The sequence below is a fragment of the Colletotrichum acutatum genome (assembly GCF_030867785.1).
Source record: "Colletotrichum acutatum strain CBS 112980 chromosome Unknown BDZ83scaffold_10, whole genome shotgun sequence".
NCBI lineage: Eukaryota > Fungi > Ascomycota > Sordariomycetes > Glomerellales > Glomerellaceae > Colletotrichum > Colletotrichum acutatum.
The window spans coordinates 364401-384467 of NW_026849004.1; the positions used below are offsets into that span (position 1 = coordinate 364401).

General features: G+C 53.1%; 5 protein-coding genes across 5 annotated transcripts; all 5 read right to left on the minus strand.

Moving 5' to 3' along the window:
* Positions 1-141: 141 nt before the first annotated feature.
* On the minus strand, positions 142-678 carry BDZ83DRAFT_604744 (uncharacterized protein; the record flags this gene model as incomplete). The annotated part of the gene is made up of 2 exons (XM_060507292.1): positions 384-678; positions 142-322 (listed from the first exon to the last, which is right to left on the minus strand). Coding segments are annotated over exons 1-2 (301 nt in total), but the record flags the coding sequence as incomplete, so codon positions are not given.
* Positions 679-2949: 2271 nt separating this feature from the next.
* On the minus strand, positions 2950-3381 carry BDZ83DRAFT_604750 (uncharacterized protein). The gene has a single exon (XM_060507293.1). It carries the CDS (start codon positions 3363-3365, stop codon positions 3129-3131), a length of 237 nt encoding a protein of 78 aa, XP_060369763.1. The 5' UTR covers positions 3366-3381; the 3' UTR covers positions 2950-3128.
* A 1126-nt stretch (positions 3382-4507) lies between these two features.
* Positions 4508-5648, minus strand: BDZ83DRAFT_15238 (uncharacterized protein). The gene is made up of 2 exons (XM_060501336.1): positions 5037-5648; positions 4508-4968 (listed from the first exon to the last, which is right to left on the minus strand). The coding sequence occupies exons 1-2, from the start codon at positions 5585-5587 to the stop codon at positions 4863-4865; spliced, it is 657 nt and encodes a 218-aa protein (XP_060369764.1). The 5' UTR covers positions 5588-5648; the 3' UTR covers positions 4508-4862.
* Positions 5649-11181: 5533 nt separating this feature from the next.
* On the minus strand, positions 11182-12543 carry BDZ83DRAFT_568089 (NADH:flavin oxidoreductase/NADH oxidase-like protein; the record flags this gene model as incomplete). Its single annotated transcript, XM_060504025.1, has 1 exon — positions 11182-12543. One exon carries the CDS (start codon positions 12541-12543, stop codon positions 11182-11184), a length of 1362 nt encoding a protein of 453 aa, XP_060369765.1.
* A 3439-nt stretch (positions 12544-15982) lies between these two features.
* BDZ83DRAFT_568124 (exportin 1-like protein) lies at positions 15983-19143 on the minus strand (the record flags this gene model as incomplete). Its single annotated transcript, XM_060504028.1, has 2 exons — positions 15983-17502; positions 17556-19143. The coding sequence occupies 2 exons, from the start codon at positions 19141-19143 to the stop codon at positions 15983-15985; spliced, it is 3108 nt and encodes a 1035-aa protein (XP_060369766.1).
* Positions 19144-20067: the final 924 nt, after the last annotated feature.

Sequence of the window (20067 nt, forward strand, 5' to 3'; positions counted from 1 at the left end):
TTTCTTGGTGTACTTCTTGTGACTCCATACCAGGCTTCACGCCCAGCAACGAAGAGAGGGAACGACGGACGGAGGTAAGAAGAGAGGCTTGGCTGGTTGTATGGCACGCCTGGCTGGGCTTCGATCATCGCAGGTTTGGCTGTTTGGTTGTCTTAGCTTGCTTAGCTGGAATTAAGCGAGTGCGGGAGTGGGGCCGGCCTTGAGCTCCAATCTCTCAGCTCAGTGGAAGAAGGAAAGAAAATGAGTGGAGAAATCGGCGGTCGGAGGTAGGATATGCCTGGTCTGTGCGTGCCGAGTGCGAGCGGAATGAGTGGGGACCATCCCGGGCTAAGGTAAGCTAACGTCCGTTCCAGTGAGACGGGATGACAGGTTTATCTACCTACATTCGATGACGATTGGGTTGGGACGACGTGTTCGGTAAGAGCGAAAGTGATGGGATGATGCGCGTGGCTTTCCCGGTTGGCGGTGCTGATAACGGACGTCGGATGATTTTTAGGCTCTAGGGCTGGGGCGCTTGCAGACCTTGCCTGCATCCTTGCCTTACTGGTGAATTCAAGAGGCCTGCAAAGTCGACGTGTCATTGACGATGAATGTATCGAGACCAAACACCCTTGGCAGATTTTCTGGCCTTTGAAATGGATGGTCTCTGGACTTGTTGCTTTAAATTCCACTCTATGCTGACGGCTGAGCCATCTGCCCCCGTCCGTCGGGCCCCAGCGGTCGGAGTCGGCATCGGCGTTGGGTTAAGCCGTTGGCAACGTAAGCTCCGATGCTCTGTTTGACGCCGAACGCCAAGGCTCGATCGAAGAACGGTCGAATCGCGCCATCAGAGCCAACAAAGTGTAGCCTTTACCTGAGATTGAATCCTAGCCCACTCCAACTTCAATAAAGAAAAAATGGATGTGGGACCCCGTCGGTCGAAGAACTGCCAACGGCTTCGTCAAGGCATGAACCCGATCTCTTGAAGAATTGTAACTCGCTCTTTCGTTCATTGAGATGCCGCACGGTATGGCAAAGCTTAGTCAACTGCAAGACGCCGGTTGGGGTTGTTTTGATGCGGCAGGGTACCTTGGCGGCCGCAAAGTAGACCCTCAAGGCATGGGGGCCGCCGGTCGAGCACACCTTCTCGGCCCGTGTTCGAACCGCCGTCCCGGACCAATGTAAGTGGAGCCGACTCCGAAACGGCAGAGTCCTCGACAAGCAACGCGGCTTTTGGTCAGGGGCAGTCTTTTTTTGTAGCCTTCAACTCTGACCCTTGTTTAACGCCGTCGTCTAACCCATTATCGGATGAGACTATAGCTACTTCATTCATTACCTTTAGCGGTCATTACGCAAGTAGCTTCAGTATTTCAAAGTTCAAATACTTAGAGAAAGAAGGTCAAAGGGGCGGCGGTGTAAGTTAGGTGGTCTTGCCCAGGTGGAAAAGCGAGCAATGCCACTTTCCCACTGCACTTTCGCACGCAAACCAAACTTGGCTGTGTGACATTTGATACCACTTCTACGCAATACTCTACGTAGCTCAATACCTCGGGCGTGCTCAATACGAAAGACGAACCCTTGGCGCAAGCATCGGACGTAGCCGAGGGAAACGAACTAGTCGATGGGAAGGGAGAAAAGAACAATAAGCAGGCGCTACTTGGACGATACGACTTCAGAGTATACTTGAAACTAAGCATTTGCGAAACAAGAGTATTGTCATTTACTGACAATGAGATTTTAGTGTTACTGCGAATAAGTCGGCACTTATGCTGTACAATGGCCATACAACGCGACAAATATGCACATTCACAGCCTTTGAGGCTGAAGCTATCTTTAGGCCCAGCACTGTAAATGGACTTGGCAGACATGGGTCGCCAGTCGTTTGGCCCAAACCGCAGCCCTGCTGGGTGGAAACGGTATTCTACATCAAACATGTCCATTCTGTGAAAGTTTCCTTGTCTCTAAGGACGAGCGACCTTGTCTAAGATTAAAAGTGAGATGTACTTCAAAGATCCCTTTTCAACTTCGAGAGGCCGCAGAGGTTGACGATTCAGATGTTCTTAGGCCACGGTTTGAAGCTGATAAAGGAGGCTTGCAACTGAAAATTGTTTCTATTCGAATTCGGCAATCAGGAAGTAGAACCCTCTTCCTCTGAGACACTTGACAGAAACGTTTTTGCATGACATTCTTCGAGAAGACACTCTCTCCACATAGACTCTGATGAGCTAGCCTATGGGACCGTTAAGCGATAGATAGTCTCTTCACGTGGTAATGCTTGAGGTCCAAAATAGCGACGAATCGACACCGATGCCAGTGGTCTAGGATACCAATGAAACAAAAGATGATAAGTCAACATGGTAAAAGCCGGTTTTGTACCAGGTATCAATCATGCTTCAGCGGCCGTTTTGCCGGCTTACTGGTCAACCGTACGCCGCATTGCGGCACCGGCAGACCATGTTTAGTGTTCACAGAGGAGGGGACCGTGAAAAGCGGTGTCGTGTATGCCGCCAGGGTTGAAAGGGGGAGGAGGAACTTCTCAGTTACTGATCCATGATGTGAGGCCGAGACATCGTGCGCCGTATGTTGCGTTGCTGATCTTGACGCTGAATCGAGGATAACGTAAAGATGAACATCGCACTTTCGAAATCGCCCCATCGTGTGAGACCGCCGCTGAGGTGACCCACGGGAGGCAAAGTACCGCTGGTAAGGATGTTTGTTTCCGCAACGTCAATTGTGACAGTTGAACTGGTGGAGGGCATTTCTTTCGATACGGCTGCAGAGGGCAACTACCACTCAATCCGGGAATCAATGTCTGCGTCTTCCCCACGAGAGATCACCTCCATATCTGCTTAGGTGACTACACCCAGGGTTTAGATGCAGTTGAGCAGCAATTAGAGCTGCTGAAAGGCCACTTTGGACTGTGGGGAGAGATGACGGAGAAACACTGTCTTTCTAACCATCAACTTTGCGTTTCGAAATACAGACGTGAGGGGAGGATCAGAGGATGGCTGGATGGAGCTGTCGAAACAGACCAGGCAAAACACGACTCTCGACCCGTGGTGGAAGTAGCTTCTCGACCGGCAAAAGCCTGAGCCCAAGGAAGAAGAAACAAAGGCCCTTCAAACTGAGGTTTCCCATTGCTTCACGGCTTAGCAACGTGATGACGATAGTGAGCTGTCAAATAGCAGCGAGAAGACCGCAAAAGACCAAACACGCACACATTCAATGACCAAACATAAAAACACCGGCAGTACCCCACGGCCAGCCAGCATCACAGCAGCAACGACAACCAAAAGGCATATACTGTCGATCAATGGAAACGAAGCCCAACCTCTCGGCAGAGACCGAGAAATGGCCCCCCCACAGCTCATCCAAAACCTCTTCATTTCATCTCCCCAGACTCCCGGGAACATTGCAGAAACGATGTATCCGACGATCCGCAGACGTATCCGTACGAATTCATCATAAAGTACGGATACCCGCAGCATGACAAAAGGCGGAAATGGGGGATTTGCAGCTTTGCATGAACGGGGAAGGGGACCCACAAGTTCTCCAATGTTCAAAAAAGACCAAAAAAAGGATAGAAAATATCCTCCGAAATGAAAGGCGGAACTGCGCCTCGCATCCTTGAGGAGCGATCAATGGGAGATCATGGGATGCGGCCCAGAACTTCCAGACTCTCTCGTCCATTCGCCTTCCTTTTCCGGCGCCAGGCTGACTCTTTTTTCGAAACTTCCCCCATTGCATGGATGGGATGTGTGGTGCAATCCCCTCTCCCCTCCCCTCATCTTCGCCGTTCCCTCGGTGAACCTTGACCGCAGGCTTTGCGCTGTTCGTATGATGTGCATAACGACAGGGAAACTGAACAATTGTGCAGGCTGCAGCAAAGACAGAGAGGTGCATTCAACAGAAGTCGTCGGGGAAGCCGTTCTTCCCATTGGGCGGAGCCGAGCGTTTCGTCCAAATTGCGACCGGGGTACCGTCCGACCAATCGCGGCCACCCGTTCGTCCAAATCGTAATCTCCCGAAAGTCCCTCAAAGTTGATCCTGTGGGGTAAGGCCCAAGGGCCGTTGTTCTTTCGCGACCCCCTGTGCCTGTGCCTGTGCGAGAGAGACACACACTGAGAGTGAGAAGGTGAAGGGGTGCGTGGTTAAGACCATTTGACAGGCCCGGTCCTCCTTGTTCCTTGCATAGACGTCCGTCCAAGTCTTGGCCGAAAAAGTCGTCCACAGTGGCAGTGGTTCGTTCGATTCCGTTTCGATTGGCTGCTTATATTGTCTGCTGATGATTTCGGTTCGATGTATTAGTACCGTACGGATAAGATAGTATGAGCTGATGAATTTCGGTGCCGTCGGAGTCGTCCGCAGAAGGGGAGGGATGATGATCAATGCGGATAGTTGCAGTCTAATCTCTCAGTTGTGAGGCGTTTCGAAAAAGTCCGGGGAAGGTCGCTGTAGGGCGGATGTCACCTCACTTGAGGAACATCCCCCTCTCCAATATCACCTTCATCAACCATTCTGGGCAACAAATGTCACATTGCGAATCATCACTTTTGGTAAAGATAGGTTTTCCCCAAACACTTCGTCGTTAAAGCCAGGTCGTCGGGAGTGAACCAAGCTAAAGTCCCTCGCGCTCGATGTCTCAATCGCAAGGCGACTTCAACTTTGCTCATCCCAGACGTCCCCCAAATACAATTAGAAGATTAGGTACAAATGGTATTTTTTTGCATTCCGTTAAGATACAATGTACAAAGAGAAGAAAGGGCTCTTTTTACATTTCCTCTTAAGACTCCCCAGCAAAAAAGAACACCCGTTAGATTTGATCGTAAACTGCCGTAGCCTTGGTTGGCTTTTCCTCAGAAGAGATGTCCAGAAGAAGGAATTTATGCGAAGGCAAAGGCGGCAACACCGGCGACGGCGGCCAGGATGGCGGAGCCGGTCAGACCAGCGGCACCGGCGGTAACGGGGGTCTTGGTGGGGGGAACAGCACTGGTTTGGAGAATTAGCATCTTGATTCTTTGTCTTCTTCAAGTGTTTGATATCAGGGGAGTACTCACGTTCCGTTGCCACCGGTAGGGACACCAGGGATAGTCGCAGAGGGCTTGCTGGGGGTAGGGCAAGGGATCTGGACGGTCTCGTAGATGACGGTGGGGATGACGGTGGTGACGCTGGTAGAGATGGTCTTGACGGAGCTTCCACCGCAGACGGAGGCAGCAGCGCTGGTGGCCAGGGTGGCGGGGGCAGAGACGGAGGGAGCAACGCCGCCGGTGGTGACGGGGACGGGCTTAGCACCGCTCTCGGTGGTGGGCTTGGGGACCGCGGGGACGGAGGGGGGAGCGGTGCTGTTGCCGCCGGAGGGGGGAGGAACGACGACGACGGGAGCGGTGGCGGTGGGCTTGACGCCGGACTCGGTGACAGAGACGGCAGGGGTGGTGGGGACGGCCACGACGCTGGAGGAGACGACGGTGCTGCGGGCAGGGCAGTTGGTGACCTCGGGAGCGCAGGAGGTGATGGTGAAGTACTTGGTGGAGAAGACGGTGGAGGCGGGCTCGTCAGCGGTGGCCATGACGGCACCAGCGACGGCGAGGGCGACAGCAGCGTAACGCATCTTGAATAGAGTTATTGGGGGTGGGTTTTCGTGAAAACGAAGTTGTTGGTTGTTGGATTAAGAGAGCGAGTGTTTTTAAGCAGAGAGCTTTGGTAAAGAATGGACGACCGAAGTCAAAGTTGAGTCAAAAGCGGATGCTTGAGATTGATGAGGCTTGTTTGGCTGAAGAGGTAAGAAAAAGAAGAGGTCTGAAGCGAACGGGGAGGATGGCAGCATATTAATAGGCCATGTTGGACGAGTGCGAGTCCTTTACTCAAACGGCCCCTCTCCCCGGTATGAATGGGCGAGTGAGAATGAGAGCGAGAACAAGGTGTGTGGGCGTGTGTGAGAGAGTCAGTCAGGTCCCCTCCCGTTTCCTCCGCTAGGCACTCCGCCAACAACGCCCATGAACAGCAGCAGCAAGTGAGGGTGAGTGAGCGACATGGAACGAGACACACAGAGTGGGAAATTACACAACGCCTACTAACATCCAGCCCCATGAACGCTAATCCAGGGGTTTGGTGGAGAGGTTGGATGACACCAAAAGAGCACCTGGGCGAATTGGCCCGTACAGACCAGGCCGGCCAACGAACCCTTGTTTTTCACCCCGGCCTTTCCGCTGGGACTCTAGGCCGGGGTTAGATCCCATCTGCATAGCGCTACATTAGTGGCAGAACGTGAGGGAAAACGCCGTTGCCACCTTATTTGCTGGACTGCAGTATGTGGTCTCTCGCATGGCGGTAGCCTGTGGGAGCCTGTGGTAAGGAGAGAGATGAGTTGTGAGCGCTTATTATTGAGGGTCGAGAACACGACCGGATAGGGCGCCATTGCTTAATGGTAGCCGCTGGAGTTGTGCGCCGGCTCCGTTAAGCTTCATTGGATCTCTGGCGCCTCTTTCAATTTCCCCGTTCGTGTTGAGCAATGAAGCACAGCAATTTCGCTCTGGACTTATTGTACGCTGACCAACGAAAATGAGAGAGTGAGAGGGAAGAGGTATACATCCACACACTTGCAGGAGAGAAGCCGCTGACGCTAGCACCACATGATAGGTGCTGGGCGTCTATTGAACGTCCAGCTGGACGATCTGTTAACGGGTGAATGGCTATCAACCATATGAGCGTTTGTACATTGGCGGTGAAAAGAGTAAAAGAGTACGGGTTGAAAGTGGCTGTTCGTGGTCGGGTTCGCCAATCTCGGGCCCTCTTGAGAGTTGGTCAACGCTCTGTGCCTCCTCTGGTTCCGAGGATCCTGGGAGGCAAGGTTGCCCAGCACGAGTCAATCAATCAAGGACCATGGAACAATGTTTGAAAGCGAGCCGAAAAGTGGTACATTTCATGGTAACAGGGATAGAATGTCTGATTGGGCAAGTGGATGGTTCGGTGAGACTTTGTACGCGGTACAGCTGGCAAAGGTGTGAAGTTGTGCGAGCCGAAGGCTTTGCTGCCGTACTTGGTACTTGAGTGGCCGTAGTTTCGCAGATCCAGGCCGTCGTTATTTCGCTCAGTCGCCTCGCCTTACCCTGTCTCGTCGGCTGGACAAGTGGTCGTCAGTCTCCGAGATGCAGCCAGGGCAGCACGGGTGAGAGTGAGACGAGAGATCGGAGGAGGTTAAGAAAAGGTTTGCCTGAGGAATGCGGGAGCGAGCGAGACCATGTTACTATGGTTGAGACCAGAAGACTGGCTTCATATTCTTAGATAGGGAGGGAATGTTCCGTAGGGAGAGACAACCCGCGGCATTAGTCGTCTTGAGATGATTTCGGAGCTAGACGGGACAAAGAAGCGGAAGAGCTGAGTGGTGCTGAGGCAGCGAGGCCACCCAGCTGAGAGAGATGATGGGTAGTGGGAATGCACCGAAATGTGGAGGTGAAGGACGATCATCTCACCAAAGGAGGGAGGATTCGATGATTGGTGCAGCAGCGTCAGCGGCAACGGCAGAAGACAGTGACACTGCCGTGGCAGAACCTGGACAGAACAGAGGATTGAAGAGAAGAGAGATGCCAACGCAGAGAAAAGACGAGGAACAGGGTTCTCCGCCAAAAGAGAAGAGAAAGAGACATCCTCGAGCCAGAAGACAGGGGTACCGGTTTCCCTTGGCAAAGCCTTGTTGTGCCTTGTGCCTTGTGCCTTGTGGCCTGCGCCTGTGCTTTGCCCCTCACCCTTTGTTAATTGACCCTGAACATTTTGGAAAGAAAGTCTGATAGTTTAGCCAGGGGTAAGGTATGTATTAGGTAGTGTAATTGCACAAAGTAGGCATAACTCGAGGGAGTAGCACAAACATCTGGTTTCTTGAACTAATGCAGGAACAATCTGCGGACGCTATGGGCATTCTGTTTCCCAAAACATTTCAACGTCCTTTCCACCGATCCCGGCGGAAGTACGTACATTTCTTGTGAGTACGTACCTCACCCGGCACGTGCTGGGTTCATCGCTGACAGGCACGTACCAGTAAGATACGTTCCTATTCCCGCACAAGCCAGAAAGTGCAAATGATGTTCACAACTTCCCCTTTTCAGTCTTGGAGTCGTCAATCTTTTTCCCTTCCACGAACATCTCCCCTCCAGCTCCATGGCGGTCTAATTTCCTGCTGATGGCTGTCACTCAAAAAAGGAGAGCCACTTTGAGAGTATCCATCGGTATTTAGTGGGCCACACGGCAAATCATCCCCGTATTTTTCAAAGAGGAGAAAACTGTCACCCAACACGACCACACCACGGCCCACGGCCCACGACATGGTAACACTCACACAGGATGTACGGAGCCGCGGGAGTCGGGTACGCCACACTCCAAATCAGACACTACGCGGTAAGCGTACCTTACTCCTTACACAGGACTCGAGATACAGATACCGACTCGAGAATCGACAGGCGATATGTACACTACGCAGTAAGGCCTACAGGGATTGACATTGGTTGAACAGACCCTAGTCGCAGCCGAACCACCCCCCTCTGGATCTCCAAGCCTCTTTTCCCCTGTCAATCCCTGTGTCCCTCGATGACCGTCCACTGTCAGTCAAAATCTCCGCGGCTTCATCCAGCGTCGCTACGCAGTAGATCAGCATTGTCAACACGTCAGAATCACGGACCACTGCCCGTGTGTTTTCAAGCTCAGAAAGCCAATCTTAATCTCCAAATCCTCACTGCAGACCGCCCCGGCACTTCATAATGCCGCTCGAACCGGCTTAGCCTCGACGTCTCTTCTCTTCCTTGGACTAGCCACCACCGACTGACAGCTTGGCTGCCACGATGTCTTGGCAGCGGTGTCTGGACGCCGCCTCATCGAAAAGTCGCGGCGCTACGGAGTACTGGCTCTTTCTATTGATTAAGCGCTCGTGCTTCAATCACTTGATGAGAGTTGCGCAACGCCCAACCGCGACATTGTGCGGCGGCTTCTTCGACGCAATGAGCAAATACCCCGGTATGGCTACACAGAATATTTGGCTCGAGACTCGACAGTCCAACCTTTTGCAAATTGCATAATCGACACATCCTTGTTGGTTATCATCAGCGGTATCTCAGCTGGCCCCACGAGGCACGCAGGCACGCAGGCCAAGGGCTCCAACAGAGCTGGCCTTCGCGCGTTTCACCACGGTGGATGCACAAGATCGTCTGATGCTCCCTCAACCCGCACTCCCATGCTGCATCAACTCTTATGACGTCGCATATGCCCTGCTCAACCCGTACGAGTACCTACGAGTTATACGGCGCAGTGGGCACTAAACGATGCTCGGCCGAACGTGCTTGATTATGGGCATGATACTTACGTTCGCGGCTACTTTCCGTGAGAGGGCCACTGGAAACAAAAACCAGGTTTGTTTGACAGGACAGGATTCAAGGAGCAATGATAACCTTAAGGAGCCGCGACTCAACGCGGCCACCCTATGAACATACACCGCCGAGGTCGAGCACACCGGGGCCACACCATTGCACACTTGGGTCCGGCTCTAGCTACTCTCTTCCTACCTCCGGCTCCCCAGCGGCCTCATCGGGTCGACTGCAATTTGGCCACACTGCCATACGCCACCGGGCCATACCTTGTTTTCCCGCATCTCGACCGATCACCAGGCCAGCAACATGACCGCTTTCCAACAGGAAGCGCAATTTCCAGGCGAGCGCCATCGCCGCCATGTGCTGGACGGGCAGTAGCGTGCAAGCAGAGGCGTCCCTCATCATGTTTGGGGCATGAAAGAGCATCGTCCCCTTACCAGACTGTTGGTGAAAAGCGACAAATACACGCATTGAATGTGTCGTGAAACTCCGTCCCGTACGAACACAACCAGTAGAAACCTGTTCCTGCTGATCATCTGGTCGTTTTCTCAAAACTTCCGATCATCCATGGGTCTGTCCAGTCGGATGAACCATGCCGCTCCGCTTCACCAGACGCTCGGCGCCACATCAACTCGTAGATCATGCAGCCAATCTTCTCGGATCTTCATACCGGTTGCCTATCGCTATTCTCTTCTTCATCGGAACCGGTGCGACAACTCAAAATCGTGATGGATTCAATGTGCTATTCCGAGTCGTGGAAGGCCTATCTCTCTTCTAGGCAAGTGGAAATCAGGCCCAGTTCTCGCTCCACAGGTCGACCCTATCACTATAATTTCGTCCAATACGCGACTTCGAGCTTCCTCGTGGATCAAAGGTAAAAAGAGAGGAGCAATCCGGCCATACGAAGAGCAAATCTCGGGCAATTTTTCGAAACCCACCTTTGACCCCGCAAGATTCCGAAAGGGGTAATGCTCTCAGCACTGTCATTGTGAGGAAGGCTGTTCGGGATCCAAGTGTGTGCCACTGCCATCCGATCCCAGAGTTTCAATCTGCATACACATTCTAAGTAGTGTATGATGACTTCAGGGGCGCGCACGAAGTCAAAATCTGCGAGTTGTTTACCCTGTTCTGCCCAGGCTTTCGCGACTGAGGGAGGTACGGATAGACCAAGCGGCGAACATTCTCGTCGGCGACGTCTTATACACCTTCACTCTTACTTTGTCCGCATCACTCTGTACTCTGATATTCTCAAAACCCTGCCGCACTTGTTGTGTTTGTTCTCCCGTCCATTTGTATCTCTTTGAGCACATGCAACAGGTTGTAAACTGAGACCGAAGAAGCGTGAGAGCATTCAGGCTTACAGACAGTTTCACGCCAATCGAAGCCCCGGTGTTCCGCGTACTCAGTTAGACATGATACTCTAGATGTTTGGTCACTAACCAAACTCTGAACCGTCGAGCCATGGTTCACTTGAGAAGACTCAGGTGAACCATACGCGAGGGGTCCACGTCATGTTTCTCCGTCATACGGCTCTCTACAGCAGCTAGAATCGCGTCTCACAGCCCAATTTGTGCTTCAAGGTGTTATTCAGAGTGGTGGGCTTCTTGTCGGCGATTTGCCATAGCGGATTTTTCTTCTTAGAGCCCCTTGGCTCTTGCCTATCTGCGTGTCTGACGAGACATTGTCGAAATAGGTACTTTACACACACCGCCGTGTCTTCAGGGCAGATCACAAAGCTCAATCATACCATGTCTTGGTAGAAACTAAGACACTACCCGGTAGCACGAACTCAAATATCCCTCTCGTATACGAATAGGCAACGACGGGACACTCACAACGACCGAGACTCTAGTCACAATCTTGCCGGGGCAGCATCTCCGCCATACGGGAACACGGGGGCCGACTCCAGCCTGGCGAATCCGTACAGCTGCCCTTTGCTTTCAGCCACTCGAGCTTTCCAAGCCGTGAGGTCCTTCACCAAGCCTTGTGTCGCCTTCTGATCTGACGGGTCCATGGGCTCCTCATTGTGGCCCATCTGCAGCATCTGCGATCCCGCCATGGCGACCCCAAGACCAAAGTCCTGTTCGTCGAGCAGGGGCTTGACGCAACTCTTGACGCCGTGCTCGAATATTTCCTGTGGCAACCTCGGCTCTGCACAAGCAGGCCGCCCAATGCCCACGCCATCAAGCCCAGCTTGCAGAATATCAACCATGGCGCCGACCGAGCGGACACCGCCCGTGACATAGGTCCTGGTCTTGCTCACGTGCGGCACAATCTTCTCCGCGAAGTCGAGGAAGAAGGCCTCGCGGGCCCTTGTGCTTTCTCTCTTGTGGTGCCACCCAGAGCTCTCGTACGTTCCGCCGCTCAGCTCGACAAAGTCAAACTTGTGCTCCTCCAAGAGCTGGCACAGCTCTGCGGCTTCGTCGGTCGTGAATCCGGACTCCTGGAACTCGACGCTGTTGATCTTGATGCCCATGACGAATCCGGGGCCCGTCCGCGCGCGGATGCTGTCGGCGACGTCGGTAATGAATCGAGCACGGTTCCGCAGCGAACCGCCATACTCGTCCGTCCGCTTGTTCGTCGTCTGCGAGAGGAATTGCGCCATCAGATAGCCGTGTGCACCATGGAGCTGGAGGCCGTCAAAGCCGGCCTTTTCGAGGTACTCGGCGCAGTGTACGAAGCCTTCCGTGAGCTTCTTGATCTCCTCCAACGTCGCCGCATGTGGCTTGGCGAACGTCATGCCCCCAAAGTCCGTCACCAGCTGTACGTCCGAGGCGGAGACAGGGTCCGACTGGACGGCGCTGACGACCTGACGTCCTGGGTGACCGACTTGTGCGAGGAGGAGAGAGCCTTCGGCCTTACCCGCCGCGGCTATGCGGCGCCATGTCTCGAACCGCTCGTCGCCCTCGACGGGCTGGTGCTCAAGGGAGATGGCTGGGTTTCCGGGTGCCTCGAGGTGGCCCGGGTCGATCATGACGTTGCCGGTGAGGAGGACGCCCCAGCGGCCGGTACCCCAGTTACGGTAGAGGTTCAGGAACTCTTTGGTGGGAGCGCCGCGCTTGGAGGGGTCGGCGACATCCCATGTGCACACACGCTCTGACATGGCGCCCTTCATGAGGCGGTTAGGGGCGACGGCTGTCGAGAAGGGGAAGCTGAGCGGCTGGGCCAGAGGTGTTGGGTCGACATCCTGTCGGCCGGGATAACGGGGAGTCATCTTGAGATTATGGTTGCTGACGACTTTCTCTCAGTAGGTGTCTGATCTGCGGCGGACTCGTGATCCGCGGGTAAAGATGCTATTCGTGACGGCTTCAGACTGAACGATTCAACAATTCACTCGATTGGATGATAGCAGAGGGATGCAGAAGTCTGTACTTTACTTGCGAGCCAGGCCCTACATATGGAACGACCGAAAACTCGGGGAGGGGGGTCTACGACAGCAAACGTGTGGATCTATATCTGTGGTCCGTCCCATTCGAATTCCGTTGCGGAAAGGGTTGCGCACATCGTGTGGATTTGGCTTGGCCCTCTTGCTGGGAATTCCGTTTCCTGGGCCTAGAATCAGGTTACGGCCCAAAGGCCTCCCGCGCCTCCAGGCTGCGCGGCTCGTCCGAGACGGAGGAGCAAAGGGCCTTGGAAGATCGAATCCACTGCGGCAAAACGCATTGCTGAAGATATGCAGGTTTTTGCCTCGGCATTATAAGTTGGAAGTAGGGCAAATGATTTTGCTGCCGTCTTTTTCTTTCCTTCCCCCTGTACCCCAGTTTAGGTGCCGGGCCTTGTGGGGGGATTCACCGATACAGCAAAAGCAACATCGAAAGCGGTGCGGGCCGGTCAGGGGTGTGTGTAAGTTGCGGACTTTTTGTCACTTTTTTTTTTTTCTTTGCGGCGTTTGAACATGTCACCGCTCTTTGGGGTACGGACAGGTTTATCGAGCCGGCCTACAGACCCCGTCTCGTGAGGTGGGATTGAAGCAGCATCTGGCTCTTCAGCCGAAGTTTTGACGATGCTATATCTGGGTTTTCACTAAGCCGGTGGACGCTATGTTGAACGGGTGGCTCGTCATTTTTTGCAAAGCGGGTAACTTCCGGTGCCAAACACAACTTGTTCACCTGAGGCTCGTGTACCAGAACGACGCCGTCCTGGTTTTGGGTTGCGAATGCCGTCTGAATATCTATGCCATGGCACGGCCGAGAAGCTTGGTCGGCCGCGTCCGTCTGTTAAAGAAAGTTGGTCGTGAGTTGACATGGACAGCGGGGTTGAAGTGACAGTTGGGCGGCGGACCCCTCCTGTTCCCACCGACCCCCCTTCCCCTACTAACCGCGGTTCATCCTAGCCTTGAGATGAGGGGTTTGGTTTTCTAGGGCCAATTTCCTCTTCTTCCTCCTAACGTTATAGCTGATGCTTATAAATCCGAGTTTTTGAGTCAAACGACCTGGATGTATTTCCCGTTCATGTGCATTGCTGAATGAGGTCAGGTGGATGTTCTGTCGGATTGGCAAGCGTCGTTTTCTGAAGAGGGTCAAGGTGGACTGTACTCAGGGGGGGGGGGGGTTGTTTGTCCTACACATAGAAAAGTTACCATCCCATCTTTGACCTAAGTACGAAATGTGGTTGGTTTATCCCCATTGAACCGCATACCAAGCCATGTACTACTTAACATGTGTGAATCAAGATCTCCTGTTTATCATGGGTCTCAGCTGAGGGGATCATTGAATGGTTGTTGATCAGCACCGATCTAACTCGTCTCGTTGCCGAGGGAGCACGCAAGACGCGCTACACCAGATGATTGTGTTTGGCGTGCGCCTGAAGCAAGAAGCTGCGACTTGCTAAATGTAGTATTTTTAAGTCACTAGTTGTCTAAACTCTAGACCTACAGAGCTTAGGTGGGGATTGGGGGCTCATGGTCGTTTGAAAGGCGAGCCTGGAGCAGGCCTGTCTGAACTTACATGGACTCGTAGCTTGGGAAGTACTCGCTCGACGTTGGAATGGTCTGTATGGCTTACAATGTCTTGGCTTTCCAGGCGGTTGCGGTTGATACGAATGAAGATGCTCAAGAGTTGGTGAACATGGTGTGGCTAGCTTCTTCCACGTACGAGGTGAAGCTATTGTGACGGGGTGAGAGACGATCCCGGGGAGTCGGTCTCGATCTCTCGAGACTCTGAGAAGTTCTCATACGGTACACATCCTTCAACCCACACTGAGAGATGGAAATGCATGGTCTACTCATACTAGAACAACAAAGAGAGTACCTGGCCCCAACTTCCACTCCCTAACCTCTCGAGGGGCTCAAGACAGCCTAGGTCTGTTCAAAGTCTCCGAGCCCTTCCTGGAAAGCACCTCTGTTCAATGATAGAGACAAGAAGAAGAAGAGGGGAAAAAAAAAAGTGCCGCCCACGTTCAGAGGCGTTTCTCTCTTCGGCTCAGTTACAGACCCGGATACAGTGGACTATCTGCCTTGGCATGCTAACCCAAGGTGAGAGTAAGCAGAAAAAACCTTCAGTTCTCAAGAAAGTAGGAGTACCAACTGCTATGAACCTATTACCAATGACGGACCTACATAAAGTCATCTAGTTGACTATCGAGAAGTTGTTTTACGATACAATGGGCACGGGCTCGCGGGTCGTCATCAGTTTCACTTTCGCCGGTGTCAGGAACATAAACAAATGAGAAGTTGGATAACCTAGGTCGCACAATATCTAGAATGGGTAATTACAGAAAGGGAAATTCACTAGACAATTTGAAATTCGCTGAGCGATGCCACCTTTCTCTGCTAGTTTCCTCTTTTCCCACCTCCACCCGTGCGAACCTAGAAAGGAAGGGGTGAGAGGGGTCGGAAGCCCAAGAACAATGGCTACAAGAAGAGACTTCAAAAAAAGACCACCCCAGGAGCTCAATATCTACACGACCCCCCCCCCCACCCCACCACGTCCGATTCCAGGCTTGAAAGACTCAACATCAAGTACTGGTACCTTACCGCACCCGGATTCAATATCCATCACTCCACTGCGATAACCCATTTTTGATATTGAACTTACCAACAATACCAAGAGGGTTCTGCATTAGAAACATCCAAGAGAGCCACGTTCAAGTCGGGGCCATCGAACTCAAAGACATCTCGTTAGCTGATTCCCAAGCGTGACAACGGGCACTGGGGGTTTCCACAGCATATTAAGGCGAAGATATGAACCCAAGTCTAATCCTCTTCCTCAACGTCCTCAATATGCCCCTCGAATTAAAGATGTATCAGACGATGGCAAAGTAAGGACTTCAAGTCTGATGGGCGAGATATCATCACTACCCAGGTACACACCCACCCACCCACCCTTACACACACAGCGAGTAAGAACCATAATCTTTCTTTTTGTCATTTGTGTGTGTCGTTTCATTTCTAATGCCTCCCTCAAAACTCCAAGGCGATGCGGCCAGTGGATATGTTAAACAAAGAAAAGTGGCCAAGATAAGAGAAGGAAGAGAGAGAGAAAGAGCGAGAGAGAGAAGATTCCTAATTGCCTTTCCCCCCCTTTCAATGAACCCCTCCCCCTTTCCATTCATACGCTTTTAATAACGCGTTTTCCACAACATACCAGCCTCCCCTCATACCACACTCCGTTCTATCCATTGCCTTCTATGCCTTACACATCGTCTCTCTCCATTTACCTGCGGCTCTTCAGAAGCCCCTGCAGGTAACTCGAGAATCCTTTCCTATCCGTGGACGTCGACATGGACCTCAAAAAGTCGGATCCGTCGATACCTAGGTGCGGGAACAGGGATGACTGGAGGTGCTGGATAAACATCTCTCCCGTCTTGAGGTATATGGCCTGCTCGAGGCCGGCGATCTCGTTGAGGACCTGCTTGCTCTGCGCGTCGTTGTGCGGCCTAAAATTGGGGTCCTGGAAGACTTCCCAGCAGAGCGGGTGGAAGCGGTCAATCATGAAGCGGTCGAAGCCCGGGATGGTCGGGTTCGGAGAACCGCTGGGCGCCTCTGGGTTCTCAGCGATCTTTGCGCAGTCGGGACCGCCCCAGACAACAACCATGCGTGCTAAAACGCTAAAGGCCAACCGGCTGGGCCCAATGTTCTCTGCTACCAGAGTTCTGCCGAGGGTGATGACAGAGTTGATGAGCGACTCGAAGAAACCTTGGTTGGCCTCGCTGATGAAGACGGACTGGAGTTCGTTGTTAAGGATAACCAGCAGGAAGGACAGGTATTCTCTCCGCAACTCGCCAAGCTGGATCTCGTCGTCTGTACCGGTGACTGGTTCGGACAGGCCGGCAAAGATTCTCTGCAGCAAGGGAGTGAGAAGCATGTTCAAGACATTATAAATCTCCGTTTTGAAGCCAAAGACAATCTGGTCAAGGAGTCGTAGGAAAATAGCCATCTCGTCCTTGGAGGAGCTTTGGGACAGGAATCCTTCGATCCACTGAGGAAGCTGCGGCAGCACAGCGGATCCGAGGACGCCTAGCAACTTGGAGAAGGATGCTCGGCAAGCAGTGCGAATATCGGTGGAGTTGTTCAACTCGCTGAGGGCAATCAAAATGGCTTCGGCGGCTCTCGAGAATTCATCAGACACAAGCTTGTCCGGGGGAGGTCGGTTCTGGACCGAGGTGCTGCCGGGCTGCCAGTCAGAGAAGCCATGGGCGAGGCGGCCAAGCGCCAGGATGATGTGATGTATTTGGAGAATGGCCTGGGCATCGTTCGCCTTTGCCTTTGGCAGATGGGATTCCATGTCACTGAATAAAGGATTCAACACAAGGCGGGCATAGTATGCCTGTTTGTCTGCAGGTGTGCTTCCAGTCGACGCGATGCAACCAATGGCCTCAAACAAGTAAAGCTGGCTTGTGAACAGGGCGTCCGCAGAGTGATCGGACTCATCAGATGACATGTCATCATCTCCGTTACTCTCTGATACCTCGGCCTTGATTGGCAGGAGGTCACTGATGGATTGAATGACAGTTTCTGCCACATTGCCGACCTGGGCTCTGAGGAATTTGACAAATCTCTGGAATAGGTACCAGGATCGTGTCTTGATGCGCACGTGGTCGTGGTGAACCAGTCGCACAAAGTTCTCGAGGACCTGGGGGATGTATTCTTGACGGGCATCAAATACTTGCCAGTACCTGACACAGATCTCCATGTACTGGAGCAGAATCGCGGGGTGGGGGAAGTTTGCAATTCCTGTAAAACAGTCAGGCACTTGGCTCGAGTAAATATGAAAGAAAGTCACTTACCGGACTCAACCATCTTGGTCACCATGATGGTCAGCCGTTCTGTTGCTGTGCTTGAGGGCTGGCTCTTGGTGCCCAGCCCTTGATTAGGCAGAGCGAGTTCGCCAAACAGATACATTTCGTGGAGCGCGAGATCCAGATCTCTCCAGTCCATCTGAGACCCTTGCTGGTCAAGCGTCGTGAAGGTCTGGGAAACGAGGTTGCTGAGAACATCGATGTAAAGCTCTTGGTCAACAGCAGCAACGGTCTTTTGGAGAACTTGCAACCGCTTCCGCAGTTCCTGGAACTCGGCCTCATCCGTTTGCTCATCTTCGTCGCCCCAGTTAGAAGTCTCGTCGTAGCGCATCTTCATAATGATGGCGTTAAGAATAGGAGGGAGCATCTCCTTGTAAGAAGCAGGCAGGTTGGCGCCGACCTTTCGCAGGAGGGTAAGGAGGTCTGTCAAAGAGGGGATGACTGTCGAGCAGACCTCGTCGTACTCGTCGGAGAAGAATCGGAGAAGGAAGGGAAGGAAATCGTGAAGATGTTGCTCGGACTTGGCTCTGGTGTCTTCGCTGGCCTGGCCGTCCTCGAGCGCGCGCACAATATCAGCCATGACGGTGTTGACGAGCTTAGCGACAGCCTCGGCAAGATCGGTGTCGTACTGAGGCGTAGACTTAAGCTCGCTTAGAGGGGCGCTGGCGATGAGCTGGGCCACAATATCGCGCAGGTTGAGAAACGAAATCAATTCCATCTTCTCGGGGCCCCTCATCTTCTTGCCCACAATCTCGGTGAGGGTGTCAATGGCGGCGTCCCGGACCTTGTCCTCGCTTCCAGACCGATTTGTCCGTCCAACGACAGGAAGCAAGAGGTTGAGCATTTCCTGGTTGACAATCAAGGAAATGTCCATCCAACTGATCCACTTGCCAATAACCTTGAGAATCATCTCAACAATGACATCGCTCTGGCCCGAGTACTGCGCCAGCAAGTCCTTCCATGACTGAGCAATCTTCTGGACGTCACGCTCTCGCAGCTGATCCTTCAAGTCGGTGTTGCGCTTCGCGTCGTTGCTGTTGCGCGTCAACAGCATGTCGGCAATCTCGTCGTGGACAGAGCCAATGATTCGCAAGTAGAGAACGACACCGGCCGTGTTATTGGGGCTGCTGGCAATAGCCAAAAAGTCGTCGATGAAGGACTCCCAGCCATCGTTGTAGAGGAAGACGAAGAGGTAGGTAAGGGTCTGCGAGAGCTTGTTCTGCAGGTGGGAGGGGTCGACCTGGTCTTGCAGGTTCTGGCCGTAGATGTTGCGGACGTATTCGAGAAGGTTGTCCTTTAGCCACGAGAGGCTGTTGCGGTCGAGGCCTTGTGTGTAAATCGCATAATTAACCACTTCCAAGCAGAAGAGGCGGACGACCTCGGAGGGGCGTTGTGATCTAGTGAAGAGGGTGGTGCAGACCTGCCAGCCTTGGGGATCGGCTCGCAGCTGGTTCAGGTAGTCGAAGGCTTGTTGCTTGAGATTTTGGTCGCTACCGACGTTGAACGCGGCCTCGACGGCGTTCTCAATCTGTGCGACAAGTGGGGTCAGCTCTAGTTCATGTGCGACGAGGTCCATTCTGCTCTTTGGCATGCCATCGTGAGAGCCCCCGTTCCCATGGGCGGGCTTGAGTCATCGGAGTGAAGGCCGGCGGCGGCGGTCAGACCATGGAGGCAGCGGGCGTTGGTGGGAGGAGGGAGGAGGGGTGATGATGGAGGTCGGACTGGCGGGGCACAAGGCCAACGATTTTGAGGCAGCCCAAGCCCAACCAGACAGCCGCACAGTAAATCGCAAAAAGAGGTGCTGCAAACGTACCTGAGCGTCCATGTTCAAGACGGTGTTTGCCCCCGAAAAGAGGTAGCGGGTTGTAGAAATGGTGATCAAGAGAAGGTTATTGTGAGAAACCGTAAACGAAGACTAGTTTATTTTTTTTTCTGTCGGTATCGAAATGCTGCTATAATCCTGGCAGCCCTCCAAGCTGTGCATTCAGCATTCTTGCTCGGGGTAAAAGCGGCGACGTGGAAGCTACCGAGAACTCATGGCCCGGTTCGGATCGACAGATGATAAGTAATAAGGTAAGGTATCCTGAGAACGTATCCGTAAGGTAGGCAGACCGAATGAGGCAGCGGATGTCGGGTTGGTTGGGTGGGAGATTGTACACACACGCGAGGAGTACTTTGGTCGGAGACGAGGGGTTGGTGTGGTGGGTTGTTGTGCCGAGGTGAGGTCGAGATGCAAATTCCGGATAGGTGAGAAGTGTGCAAGTGCTCGAAGCGATCGTCGGTCGGCCTGAATTATTTGCAAAAGCGGTCGGTGAGGGGGAGCAAGTGTGGGAGCGAAATGAGCGGGAGAGGGAAAAAGACAAGGTGGTGGTGCAAGGCTGAGGGGCTATCACAGCACCGCAAGAACAGAAAGACTCGGCGGTGGCAGGTGGTGTCTGTCGGTGTCGGTGGGCTCTTTTTTTTTTTTTTTTCCTTCCTCCCAGTCACTGTTATTTTTACT

Excerpts from the sequence above, each read along its gene's own strand:
- BDZ83DRAFT_604750 (XM_060507293.1), bottom strand. The coding sequence starts at position 3,365 with ATGAAGAGGTTTTGGATGAGCTGTGGGGGGGCCATTTCTCGGTCTCTG.
- BDZ83DRAFT_15238 (XM_060501336.1), bottom strand. The coding sequence starts at position 5,587 with ATGCGTTACGCTGCTGTCGCCCTCGCCGTCGCTGGTGCCGTCATGGCC. Across the intron at positions 4,969-5,036 it reads CCTACCGGTGGCAACGGAAC|TGCTGTTCCCCCCACCAAGA; the intron begins GTGAGTACTCCC and ends TCTCCAAACCAG.